We start from the raw sequence: 12,919 nt of genomic DNA, 5'->3' as shown, positions 1-12,919 counted from the left end.
ACAAGACATCCTGCCCTATCATTCTTGCTTTTCATTGAGAAGGAGTGTTAGTCTCATGCAAGAGAACTGACTGCTTGGTCTAGATATTCAATGAGCCCGACTTCTCGCACCCTCGTTTCCATGGTCTACACCCGAGGATCCAGCTTGCTCCCCACCTCCAAACCAACCAGAGGCCCAGGTGCCGCTGCTTGTGCGGCCATGCGCATCGGACGAGCGTTCCTGGGTATCCTCATGCTCCACATGAGTAAAAGAGTTCTCGCTGCGGTTCTTTCGCAGCGGTGCACCACCGTACGCCAGGTCATCCGCCTCTGCGCCTGCACTGTGCAGGTCGCGCTCCTCCTTGGCCAGAGCGCTACGCAGCACTTCCAACATGTCTCTTTGGCTCGAGATATACTTGGCCTTATCCGCACGGGACATGGATGCGACCTCCCGCGGCAGCAGTGTTCCGCTGGCAGACAGCTCCTCCCCGCGTGCTTCAGCACTCTTGCCAGATGCAACTGAAGCGACCGCAGAGCCGATGGCAGAGAGCCAGTCGTTGCCTGTGGCGGGGGCAGTGCCTCCAGCGGCAGTTGGAATGTTGAACCGGGACAAGAGCGACTGCGCATAGGCAGCCGGGCCCGTCGGGGGCGGAGGAGATGCGGGACGTTGGGCCGGCAAGCCCAGAATATTTTCCCGAACGTAGTCAAGGGCTTGGTAGAAATACTGAAGTCCTAGAGCCTTGGCACGCTCATGGCTGCGGCCAATGAATTCCTCGATTTCACGCTCATGGTGCTCTAGGAAGGGGTCGACATATTCCTGATATAAACTCCGAGCTCCCTGCGTTTGGGGGAGAACAAGATAGGAGAAGAAAAAGAGTCGGATCCAGCTATAGAATGGGAACCTGCAACAACCTGTCAGCAGACGGACTTAAGCATACCCTGATATTGTCTTGTGGCCGTACCATCCCAGAATGAAGATCGTCCATGACTCCGCCATCAGCACGGCCGACAGAACGACCCAATACATGAGCCATGGTGCCAGCTGGGAAGGGTCGCCAGTCCGGAGGGCTTTGTAGGAAGCAAATATAGGAAGCAGGATCGTGATGATTGAGCTGAATGCAGGATCTCGTTAGCATATGCATAGCGTATGAGAAAGTGCATGGACAACTCATAGGGCCGGGGTGTCCGGGGTCGACCGGCATCGCCGGGACTCGATGACGAAAGATAGCAGGTGGTACTCACGACAAAAGGTCCGCAATGATACCGAACATGATGGGCGATTGTGAACAGTTCGATCCGTTTGCTGAACTGAGTTCGTTTGGAGAGAAGGGTGCTAGGAGGGGGGAAAGAATTTATCGGTAAGCTGAGCTGCTGCTGGATTGCGGGGCAGAAGCTTCACGCGACCAACGGACCGACACAAAGGAGAGCGGCCAGCCGCGAGAAAAGTCTAATACTTGAAGAATCTTAGCGGATTGGCCTGCAGATTCCAGGAGGGAGGATAAGGTGGTAGTAGAGAAGGAATGGAAGTAAAATTCGGGGAGAGAAAAGGCCCAAGACGGAGCGTGGCTGCCTTGAGAAACTGGGGCCAAGCCACGATGATCCATCGAGCCCTACAGTGGTACCTACCGCATTAGGCAAGTATCAGTGCGGATGCCTTAACTCAGCCGCGTGGCTCAGGCAATCGAGCTCTCTTCTTCGGGACTAGGTCCATTCTAAGGGCAGCTTGCCCGCCTTGCCGTTTCGGGAAATGCCGCGGTCTTGACGTCATGAACATCATTATCAGTTACTGATTTGAAGCAGAATGAATGGGTACTAAGTATATAACACAGTTCTATTCAGCTTAATATTAATTTTGGAAAGTAACTTGAGTGAAAAGACATCCCCAAGGCAAAATCAGCAACTTCAGCCTGACTCCTTCAGGAGTTGTCTTTCAGATGGAGAGACTACTGTACTACTACCAGTACTAATATATATATGCTGCAACCATGCATTTAAAATGTGATGATGATGTTCCGCTACAACATCCACAATGAGAGTAGTGGTGCTTTAGAATTGAAGAGCAAAACCACTGTAACAAGCCCCATTGAAGAACCAACCCAATTACCCATCTATTGAAAAGCCTACTCTAGTATTGAATGATAGTACAACTATGCCATCCTTCACTGCCAGAGCGGAGGGCTCCCCTTAGCATCACAAAGGCGGTGGGGCTGAACTGCCGGTCATGTTGTCGGATGACCTCAGTGCCCAACAGTCGCCTTGTCTTCTGGACTCGTCAGAACAGCCTCGCCCTTCACTTTTGAGCCAATTCTGCTCATCAGATTCAGGAACCCTGCTACCAGTTGTCATCGGAATCAGACAATCCCATCAAACTTGTGATTGTATATCCATTGTACTCGCCGCCTGATCCTGCTCGCCTGTCGCACGAGACTATCCTTCCCCTCATATAGGTGGCGGCAGCTCACTTGCCTGACGCCGAGCTCAAGAATATCCCTACTACACCAGTACCCCCTTCCTACCTGCATCCTCTGTTCCCCAGAAACGTCGCAATGTGTATCGCGCTATTATCCACCGCACATCCTTCCTATCCCTTGATCATCATCAACAACAGGGATGTACGCGACAATGATTCAAACCACATGCTCGGATCCGTCCAAAACTAACGGCGTCTAGGAATACATACGTCGACCGACATCTCCCGCTGGCTGGTGGCCTTCACCAGAGTCCAATATCTTAGGTGGCCGTGATCTAGCGCGAGAGCCACATGGCACATGGATGGGGGTGACCAGAGAAGGCAAAGTGGCAGTATTGACCAACTACCGCGAAAATACATCAGAACAAGCCATTGGGGCGAAGAGTCGGGGAGCCATTGTATGTAGCTGGCTTGCTGCGCCTTCTGACGAGAAGCGGTCAACCCGGGAATACGTGCAGGATATGGTTGCGAGTCCCACCGCCAGGAATGTCGGTGGGTTCAGCCTGCTCTGTGGATACATCAATGAGCCCCTGGCAATCGTCTCCAATCGCTCATCCACCATGGACCAAATTGCATGGGTCGCCACAAAATCGGGCCAGACATTGGGCCTCAGTAACACAGTCTTCGAGGATCGCTCATGGCCTAAGATCCTTGACGGCGAACGACTAATGAATGAAGCCATTGCTACGCACGTGCAGGCTGGGGAGGACGAAGATGCCCTTATTACCCGATTCCTTGATATGCTGAGCACCAATACCCTCCCGAAGCTCTCAGAAGATGCCACTGCGGAGGACTACCTTCCGTATTTTCGGAAGAGCATCTTCATTCCTGTCCTGGGTGCTCACGAGAAACCCCCCAAGCCGGCAGATACAGTATCTCCTATGTGTGCTGATAGCACGCATGCGAATGGTGCTGCGGGCGGGGAGCACCATGCAATGGATCTGTCATTCCTGCATGGGCCGTATGGGACTCAACAACAAACGGTAGTCCTGGTAAGTGACGATGGACGTGTGCGGTATTTTGAACGCACACTATATGACAACGATGCAAACGCGATCCCGATCGGCCAGGGTGATCGATCATTCGAGTTTCATGTCGGCCAACACAGCAACGAAGGCGACAGAAACTCATGAGTCGCCGATGGCATGTCCTGGGGTGTTCCGAACAGTATCCATAGCAATCTAATTCTCCGCTCACGGCCTTTCAATCGGCCTCGGTGATTGTGGCTATGTAAATATTTATAACGGCGTGCAATATAAAAAAAGTCCTAAAATAGTAAACAAGGTCAATAGCTCCGGGAAATTCAATTGCGATATGGAATGAATTAATAGTAAGTCTCCTAGAAGCCCGTAGAAGCCGGCCATTGCCACAATCAATACTTAGCCGGGCCGAAAGTGACATGCCATGTTTGCTTCTAGAGATATTCCGGGTGGAACTAACATCGGGGAATCCTGAAGTCTTGGTAGTTCAGGAGCAATTCATATTAATGGCTCGAGGGGTTTATTGTACTATTGATTTTTTGTGGCCAGCCTCGGGATTAATTTCAGCACGTGTTTCTCAGGAGTCGCTGTCGCCTCCGTGTCCTGAACAACCTCTCCCGCTCACTCCCCTCGCAATAATGCCCTCATTATTGCCCCCAATTTGCAAGACTCTGCATCCTCCACAGCAGGCAGATGGTGTCTCTTCGGGAGAAAGCGTGAGATGTCAATAGGTCGACTGAAGGACGGCATGATTTCCGCCGACGGTCCCAGTGGGTCTCACAAATTCTTGTCTCACCGTTGGATACAGACGGGTCGGCCAGAAATTACCACTGAAGAAACCAGCCTGGACAGGAGGGCACAAAAGTGATCAATCAATCTGCAAGCCGATATGAATGCTAACAGACTAACGGTTTTCTTTGTCTCCGGGCCTATTGACCAGTTCCGTGCTCCCACCGGCCCGGAAGAAATTTAATTAACCGTGGAATCACTCCACCAACGAACAGGAAGCTTAGGCTGCTAACTCGTTTCATCTTAATCAGATCTCCTGCGCGATGCCATGGTATGGCCCCACGCCTTCCAGGCAGGCAATTTTCGCCCGGAGAAATGAAGGATGACTGACACGGGGCCAGTGCATCCCCTCCGATATGGTCGCAACAATGCGGGCATGGCTGTTTCCATTAGGTGGCTAAGCCTTGAGGTGTAACAACGGTCTACGCGCTCTCTCCACCACCACCCCAGCGTTCTACAAAGGAGTTCGGGGATATGCCGTGGTGACTACCGACTCTCGAGCATATTGCTTGAAAATTACATTTTTTCAGCAGCTGAAAAGCTGCTTTCGTGGTTCTTTTTTCCTGTTTTCCGCCCGTGGCGTATTCAGATATTAAGGGTCGCTCAGGGACCGGCGCTAGCCCAGCGCCGGCCCAGTGCCCTTATTTCGGAGGAATCGGGCGAGATGTTCTCGACTTCAGGGAGTCCACCCTAGTGGATGGATCCCCTGGCGGGCCACAAGGTAACTGTCTCAGAGAAAGCACCTAAGGCGTTTGCTGAGATTAAGCTGTGGGACCAGAGAAATGATAGGGAATTATGGGATGGTTGCTTTGCCCCGAGTGATCGATTATAAGTATGGGGAGTCCGAACCGTTCGTTCGTTCTACTTGGCACATCACAATCAAGACTGGCTCTTGACATTCATTACTTGTCTTCTATCTTGTGTTTTCACTCTTTCTTTCTTACCGTTAGTCATTCATTCCTTTGATCGACCAGTTCGACGTACATTCTTTTCAAAATGAGAATCAGCAACTTGATCGTTGCGGCCTCTGCCGCCACCATGGTGTCCGCTCTCCCCAGCCGCCAGATGAAGAAGCGTGACTCTGGCTTCAAGTGTATGTGATGTTTGCCTGAAGTTCGATGCACTACTCTAATTGATGTAGGGGTTGGTACTAGCGAATCCGGCGCTGAATTCGGCACCGCTCTCCCCGGTACCCTGGGAACCGACTACACCTGGCCCGAGACCTCCAAGATTCAGGTCCTGAGAAACAAGGGCATGAACATCTTCCGTATCCCCTTCCTCATGGAGCGTTTGACCCCCGATGGCTTGACCGGCTCTTTCGCTTCGACCTACCTCTCTGACCTGAAGTCGGTATGTTGTCGCTCATGCCCTTGATATCGTCGTCGTTACAACACTAACCGGTTACGCAGACTGTCGAATTCGTTACCAACAGCGGTGCCTACGCTGTCCTTGACCCCCACAACTACGGACGTTTGTAAGTAGATACAGTTCAATGAGAATGGATGGCATATGATGGCTAACAACTTGCAGTGATGGAAGCATCATCGAATCCACCTCCGACTTCAAGACCTGGTGGAAGAACGTCGCTACCGAATTCGCCGACAACGACAAGGTCATCTTCGATACCAGTGAGTAGACCTTCTATACCGGTTATACGAGGAAATATCTAACAGAAATAGACAACGAGTACCATGACATGGAGCAGTCCCTGGTTCTGAACCTCAACCAGGCTGCTATCAACGGTATCCGTGCTGCTGGTGCCACCACTCAGTACATCTTCGTCGAGGGTAACGCCTACACTGGTGCCTGGGACTGGACTACCTACAACGATGACCTGTCTGGCCTGACTGACAGTGAGGACAAGATCATCTACGAGATGCACCAGTACCTTGACTCCGACAGCTCCGGTACTTCGGAGACCTGTGTCAGCTCCACGATCGGCAAGGAGCGCATCGAGAAGGCTACCGAGTGGCTGAAGACCAACAACAAGCAGGGTATCATCGGTGAATTCGCTGGTGGTGTCAACTCCGTCTGTGAGGAGGCTGTCGAGGGCATGCTCGCGTACATGTCCGAGAACTCCGACGTCTGGGTTGGTGCTTCCTGGTGGTCTGCCGGTCCCTGGTGGGGAACCTACATGTACTCTCTGGAGCCCACCGACGGCACTGCCTACTCCACCTACCTGCCCATCCTCGAGAAGTACTTCCCCAGCGGTGATGCTTCCTCCTCCAGCTCTGCCTCTGCCTCCGTTGCCGCTGCTACCTCCGCTGTTTCCACCACCACCACTGCCGCTTTCGAGCAGACCACCACCCCCGCCACCCAGGTTGAGATTGCCTCTTCCTCTTCTTCCTCAGCGGCCGTCGCCGCCAGCCAGACTACCCTCAGCAAGGTCAAGTCCAAGTCCAAGTCCCCTTGCAAGCTGTCCAGCGCCACCTCCAGCGCCGTCTCTAGCGCTGCCGCTGCCACCACTCCTGCCGCCGTTGCTACCACCCCTGTTGTCGTTGCCACCACCCCTGCCGCCGCTCCTACTTCTTCCAGCGTCGCTTTCGCCACCACCTCCGTTTACGTTCCCACCACCACTGCCGCTGTCCCCAGCCAGGTTAGCTCCAGCGCTGCTGCTAGCAGCAGCGGTGTCGTCGGTGTCAGCGACCCCCAGGGTCCCTCGGCTACCAACTCTGCTGGTGAGGTGAACCAGTACTACCAGTGCGGTGGTATCAACTGGACCGGCCCTACCGTCTGTGCCAGCCCCTACACCTGCAAGGTCCAGAACGACTACTACTACCAGTGCGTTGCTGAGTAAATGCACTCACTCTAGACGGATATTTATCTGAAAGAGAGAATGGGAAGAGGGGTAGACGACGGCGAGGAGGAGGTGATAGAGGGTCCAGGATGAAGTTGTTCACGTTCTTGTATATAACTTTGTAAACACTATAAATCAAAAGCGACCCGAGGTCCCGTCTACTTTCACAACATTGACAATATCCCATCTACAGCATTGCTAGTTACGACTCCATCGGGTGTAACACTATAATAATAATAAAAATTATAGTCTTATCGCATGAATGCGTAAGCAATATTACTCTGAAGTAAATAGTCCGTTACAGACCACACGTCCCGCCCGGGTGGAAGAGACGGAGAGAGAGCGGGGGCCGTTGAAACACCGACCGAAGCTGAAACGCCAGATCCACCAGCCCACACCCTCAACGGCGGCAATGACGGCACATTGTGTGGCCCATCGTTCGTTCACGACAACAGGATCACGACAAGACAGGATAGTTGTGATACGCAAGAAGTAGGAGTATGTTTCAAGGGAGTTCTCAGATCAAACCTGAAGCAGAGGGAGATATGCAGTTTAGAAACAGTATGTTTGCTAAGAAATAATGCTGTGGGGGCTTGTAAAACGGATGGTCAAGAATTAGGGTAGATTGTTTACCCGGTAGGGTAGAGAGAAACTCAGTCGTTATTGTTTGGGATAACTAGAAGAAGTTAGGGTGAGGTATTGGCATGAGCTTATTAGGGTAAGTAGTAGTCGTTTACCTACTCGCTGACGAGGGAAACTTCCTTACTGGGTTGTAGAAGCCGGAGTAAGTCGTCTTTTAGTATTGGTGTCACCTGACCCGGGGTATACCGTCTGTTCCGACTATTACCTGGGAGTGTTTTATGCTGCCTTTGCTACCACTATGTGAGTACTATCAGCGAGCAGCAAGATGGAGATTATCGCAGCTGCCTATAGAGCCAAATGAAGCTCTCCCGTTGGCACAATTACCGAGCCGTCAGTCCAGCCAAGCTGGCAAAGCCTGCTGTTCGCAAAGTACCTCCCAAATAGCCACTACCGACAGGGGGAAGTTGGCCATTGCGGACAGTGCAGTGTATCTTTGAATGTGACACCATCAACATGGCCTGCATCTTCGGAGTAGGATGCCTTTTCCAGCAGGCGGTTGTGATTTAGAGAGTTTGTCCAGCCAAGCGAGTACCTACATAGTTCTCAGTTCATTGGGAAGACGAAGTATCCTGCTTGCAATGTTGGGGAAGAAGTGGAGGTGCTGAAAAAGTGATTGTCCACCTCACCCGGCATCTACGCACTGCCCTGCACTTCTTCAATTACCTCAATGGTCTTTGATTGGCGGGTCATACTCCCCGCACCTCTTGTTATGTCTCTTGCAGTATGCCGTTTCGGGATTGAATCATTCGATATCACTCTGAGGGATAATTTACTCGCTCTGATGTGTCTTTGCAGCTTGAAAGAGCAACCCGGATGTGAGTGGGTGGTCTCGAAACAAGGACGACAGACCTGCTGCGCACACTTATCACGCTAAAGACGGCTCGCTTGGGCTTTTCATCGGTACGCTGGTGATCATATTGATGGACACCTCGGAGATATCGCAAGAAGTGCATAGAAGGTGGTTTCTCTGCTTGAAGACACATCGTGGAGGGGCCCATAAATGCTGATAGCCAGAGCTATCCTACCATACATCACGAGCTAGCTAGTCTATAACCGAGCGTCGCCAGCCATCGCAATACGCGCTCTGGTACGGCTATGAAAATCGTTGGTAGCTGCGAGGTGGGGCCACCTCGAAATACTTGGCCAGTAAGTATAAAGCCAATTGCCTTTCCTGTGAGGAGAGAGAGTAAGTGTACTCTTAATTGACTGCTCCTCAACGGCTCCATTGTTGTCGCTTTTGCATGTACGTCCAATATGAACCTGTCCTATCCCTCCAGCCTTACTGCCCTTGCTGGGTTGGCATTGCTTGCTCAACTTGCTTCTGCCTCTCAATTACCTCTCCCCATTTTGCAAGACTTCGATGACACTGGCGTTCTTGGTGGGCTCTACCGACCCAACACCACAAGCCCACGCTCGCGCATTGGCATCTATATCATGCATGCTGAGCAGGACTACACCTCCTTTGTCGGCTGCACAGAGCTTCAGGAGCGTGGGTTTACAGTGTTTTGCGCCAAAAACGAAGCCAGCAAATCTGGCTATATGTCAGACCTAAATTTTGAGGACATGATGCTCCAAGCCAACACGGGCTTGGCCTGGTTGCGCAACCAGACTGATATCGACCAGGTGATCATTCTTGGCCACAGCGGTGACGGTGCGATGATGGCCCAACATCAGAACGTCGCAGAGAATGGAGTGTCCGCGTGCAATGGCCCAGAGAAGATCTATCCTTGCTCCAATGCTCTGGCTGGCCTTGAGCCTGCTGACGGCCTAATGCTGCTGGATGCTAACTACGGCATCTCCACCATGGGCCTGCTGAGTCTGAACACGGCTATCGAAGATGAAACGATGGCCTCAAAACTCAAGCAGTCCCTCAACATTTATAACCCTGATAACGGGTTCAGCAATGGCACTCAATCAAACTTCACTTCAGAGTTCAAAAAGAGGTTTACGAAGGGGATTGTGGCTCGCAACAACCGTGTCCTGGAACATGCCCAGCACCGTCTTAAGGAAATCGACAAAGGCAATGGGATGTTCGGCGATGACGAGCCCCTCACCATCCCTGCGGCTCTTTACCTTGCTACCAACAACCTCTACATTTCTCAAGATGGTCGAACTTTGCATCACACTACCCATCCTTGAACTTTCCTTGGGAAGAACGGTACGACCGAGCAGATTATTCAATCGGTGCGTGTCCCGTCCGGCTGGGTCGATGTCTCCAACTCCGGGGAACAGGCTGCTCTCACGACCACCGTCCGGCTATACCTCTCCACCCTGGCCATCCGAGTCAACGAGAACTTTAACATTTTGGCAGATAACTTCGAAGGCATAGAGTATGATTCTACCCAGATGGCACCTGCAGCATCGATCAAGGGCGTCAGCGTCCCGCTCTTGACCGTGGGAATGACTGGACACTACGGGTACTTGAACGCTGAAAAGATCCACCTTAATGCCGTCAAGAGCAACGATACCTCGATCGCATTTGTTCAAGGCGCTCAGCATGGCATTTACCCCTGCACCGAGTGTGAGTCTTACCCCGGAGAATTTGGAGACACCGTCAAAACATGCTTCGACTATGTTGCGGGTTGGCTGTCCGAGCAAGGCCGCTTCCTGTGAGCCTTTCACATTTTGCAGGGCAAACAATAGCTTCCATATCTGTGAATCCGTCTGTGGAAGCCTAACTTCACTATGCCCCCGGCTTGGGTGTGCGGTTTTGCGAGGTTTAACGACGGTGATGTTGCCATGTCAATACCAAAATAGGGGTTCTTTCTCGCACGATGTGCGCTCCTATAGATATGAACACAAGATGAGAGCCGCGGTATATAGAGTTTGACGTATATATTTCTTCCCATGATAATAATCACGCCTCATAGAATCAAGTAATCATCTTGCTCGAAGCTGTTGGTGGGAGACTCATAGGCTGACTCAGCAATGTCAGCTGTCGGACCTTCGGACGTTCGCGAACAGCCGCTTCCCCGAGGTTACTTTGGCGTCGCATCAACTCTCCAACCCATAGGCTGATTGTCGAGTCGCTTCTTCGGTTTTAATCTGCCAAACTTCATCTCTGGGAGACAGTCGGGGATTGACCGACTAAAGTCTGACCCCCTTGCAGCGTGCAGAAGACAAGCGTAAGCATGGAATCCGCACGCCGCTATAACGTCGAACGGTCCTGCCTGCGCTGCCACCAACGCAAGGTCCGCTGCGATAAGAGCTCTCCATGTGGGGCTTGTATACGAGCAAATGTGCTCTGTCAATACCCTGGCCCCAATCGCGTCAAGCGTCGGCCTCCAAAAGTACACAACTCTGATGTCATCGCCCGACTGGAATCACTTGAGCGCTCCATCGCGGCTCTAGCTGGAACCCGATCGCTGCCTCATCCTCAGCACGAAGTGACAGACGGACGGGCCATTTCTGCACCAGGTGCGGGGTCCCCCTCTAGCAATGAACCGTCGCCGACGGGCACAGCTGCGGCAGCGGAGCCATCGCACGACGGCCTTCTAGTTGAGGACGGCCGGTATATCAATGAACAACTCTTGTCTCGAGTCTTGGAAGATGAGAAAGAGCTTCAGTCTGCCATTGGGACGCCGAAGAGCGACACCAGCAGCTCCAGACGACCACTCACGCTCAGAGCGGAAGGTCTCCTTGTCAGTCGCTCGGTGGAGGAAGGACATCTCTATGCACTGCACCCGTGTCAGTGGCAATCGACACAGCTCTGGCAAACCTTTTTGAATCGCATCGACCCGATAATTAAGATACTTCACGTTCCGTCGACCCAGCCACGGGTATTCGCAGCGATTAACCAGCCGGCGGCCGCGCCTGCTGATCTCCATGCTTTGCTTTTTGCCATATTCTTTGCGGCCACAACAAGTGTGCTTGCCGAGGACCCAGCACATGAACAGAGGCAATCAGAAGTCAAGCGATACCAACAAGGGCTGGAACTTGCTCTCTATCAGTCGAACTTTCTGGATGCTCCCACCCTAACATCGCTGCAAGCGATGAGTATTTACCAGGTAAGAACCAGATGCCAAGTATTTCTATGTGGGATGTAGCTCATGACACTGTACATTTAGATGTGCCTGCGCTATTACAATAGCGGACGATCTGGATGGACGATGCGAGGTTTGGTCATCCGGGCAGCACAATCCATTGGCCTTCACCGTGACGGGAGACACTTCAAGCTGACTCCGCTGGAATGTGAGCTGCGCCGCCGACTATGGTGGCACATTTGTACAGCTGATAGTCGCGCGGTCGAGGATCATGGAGTCGGTGTCAATAGCAGCGAGGAGGTCTGCGACACCGCATTTCCTGCAAATATCGATGATCAGGACCTTTCTGCTACGGCGACGGTGCCGCCGGATTCCAAGGACTGCTGGACAGAGATGACAGCATCTCTGATCACAACAGTGGTGAACGAAAAGCGCCTGGAATTGCATCGCACACTGACAACGAAAGTCACTGGAAAGGATCCCGCTGAGATAGTGCGGGAAGCAAAAGAGCACGTATACAATACCTATACAAAACACGGCGATCCCAATATTCCGATCCAGCGACACGGCATGCTGCTGGGGGAAGTTCTAGTGCTAAAAATGGAAATGTACGTGAACCAGAAAGCTCTCCAGACAAATAGCACCTCAATACCGGTCGCAGAGCGCCGTGAGTTGCAAACCAAAACCCTGGACATCTCCTGCCAAGCCCTCGAACGCACCAATGAGTTGTTTACCGACGCGCTTCTCCGTGGATATCGCTGGCTCTCTTCTACATTCATGCCTTACTTTCTCCTTACGTACATATTGTGGCATCTTTGTGTGTATCCACTGGGGGTGCACGTTGAACGTGCATGGCGAGCAGTCAACTTGGTCTTTGACCTCACTGAGAAGGACCCGCTGTGGCCCAATCCGGGGCCAAAGTGGGCAATAATTACTCGCTTGCGTGACAAGGCGTTGTACATCCGACAGATGCAGGTGGCTGTGGAGCAGGCCGCAGGCTCAGTCGATGAGACGCAACCGACAGGTACCAGCCAAGCGGAGGCGCCAATGGTAGAATCGTTCTTCGACTTTGTCAATTGGGATATTGGCGTCCTTGGGTTCCCTGACTGGACTGGCTTAATGCAGAGTGTCGACATAACGGGCTTCGAGCATTTGATGGATACTCAGAGAAGAGTTCGTGCTTGGCAAGGCTGAGCCAGCCAAGAGAATATACACATTAATTATTCACAAGAAAATCCAAATTACATGAGCATAGAATGTCAGAACATCGCCATGAGGGA

General features: G+C 52.2%; 5 protein-coding genes across 5 annotated transcripts; 4 read left to right on the top strand and 1 right to left on the bottom strand.

The window, feature by feature from the left end:
* Window positions 1–87: 87 nt before the first annotated feature.
* BO88DRAFT_450817 (HVA22/TB2/DP1 family protein) lies at window positions 88–1,249 on the bottom strand (the record flags this gene model as incomplete). The annotated part of the gene is made up of 3 exons (XM_025710601.1): window positions 88–880; window positions 941–1,090; window positions 1,221–1,249. 3 exons carry the CDS (start codon window positions 1,247–1,249, stop codon window positions 88–90), a joined length of 972 nt encoding a protein of 323 aa, XP_025566003.1.
* A 1,202-nt stretch (window positions 1,250–2,451) lies between these two features.
* BO88DRAFT_402448 (NRDE family protein) lies at window positions 2,452–3,721 on the top strand. Its single transcript, XM_025706107.1, has 2 exons — window positions 2,452–2,590; window positions 2,649–3,721. The coding sequence occupies exons 1-2, from the start codon at window positions 2,525–2,527 to the stop codon at window positions 3,579–3,581; spliced, it is 999 nt and encodes a 332-aa protein (XP_025566002.1). The 5' UTR covers window positions 2,452–2,524; the 3' UTR covers window positions 3,582–3,721.
* A 1,492-nt stretch (window positions 3,722–5,213) lies between these two features.
* Window positions 5,214–7,014, top strand: egl3 (putative extracellular endoglucanase/cellulase; the record flags this gene model as incomplete). The annotated part of the gene is made up of 5 exons (XM_025702751.1): window positions 5,214–5,310; window positions 5,359–5,567; window positions 5,627–5,691; window positions 5,748–5,845; window positions 5,897–7,014. The coding sequence occupies 5 exons, from the start codon at window positions 5,214–5,216 to the stop codon at window positions 7,012–7,014; spliced, it is 1,587 nt and encodes a 528-aa protein (XP_025566001.1).
* A 2,076-nt stretch (window positions 7,015–9,090) lies between these two features.
* BO88DRAFT_450814 (uncharacterized protein) lies at window positions 9,091–9,795 on the top strand (the record flags this gene model as incomplete). Its single annotated transcript, XM_025710600.1, has 1 exon — window positions 9,091–9,795. The coding sequence occupies one exon, from the start codon at window positions 9,091–9,093 to the stop codon at window positions 9,793–9,795; it is 705 nt and encodes a 234-aa protein (XP_025566000.1).
* Window positions 9,796–9,922: 127 nt separating this feature from the next.
* On the top strand, window positions 9,923–12,861 carry BO88DRAFT_485668 (Zn(II)2Cys6 transcription factor). The gene is made up of 3 exons (XM_025712366.1): window positions 9,923–10,265; window positions 10,766–11,663; window positions 11,724–12,861. Exons 1-3 carry the CDS (start codon window positions 10,003–10,005, stop codon window positions 12,831–12,833), a joined length of 2,271 nt encoding a protein of 756 aa, XP_025565999.1. The 5' UTR covers window positions 9,923–10,002; the 3' UTR covers window positions 12,834–12,861.
* The last annotated feature ends 58 nt before the right edge of the window (window positions 12,862–12,919 follow it).

The sequence above is a fragment of the Aspergillus vadensis genome (assembly GCF_003184925.1).
Source record: "Aspergillus vadensis CBS 113365 unplaced genomic scaffold BO88scaffold_4, whole genome shotgun sequence".
In the NCBI taxonomy this organism is placed as follows: Eukaryota; Fungi; Ascomycota; class Eurotiomycetes; order Eurotiales; family Aspergillaceae; genus Aspergillus; species Aspergillus vadensis.
This window is presented reverse-complemented; position numbering and strand designations above follow the sequence as displayed.

Bases quoted from the DNA above. Each gene is read 5' to 3' on its own strand.
- BO88DRAFT_402448 (XM_025706107.1), top strand. From the start codon at position 2,525: ATGTGTATCGCGCTATTATCCACCGCACATCCTTCCTATCCCTTGATC. The intron at 2,591-2,648 runs GTACGCGACAAT...AACGGCGTCTAG, and splicing joins TCATCATCAACAACAGGGAT to GAATACATACGTCGACCGAC.
- BO88DRAFT_485668 (XM_025712366.1), top strand. From the start codon at position 10,003: ATGGCACCTGCAGCATCGATCAAGGGCGTCAGCGTCCCGCTCTTGACC. The intron at 10,266-10,765 runs GTGAGCCTTTCA...ACCCCCTTGCAG, and splicing joins TCCGAGCAAGGCCGCTTCCT to CGTGCAGAAGACAAGCGTAA. The intron at 11,664-11,723 runs GTAAGAACCAGA...CTGTACATTTAG, and splicing joins AAGCGATGAGTATTTACCAG to ATGTGCCTGCGCTATTACAA.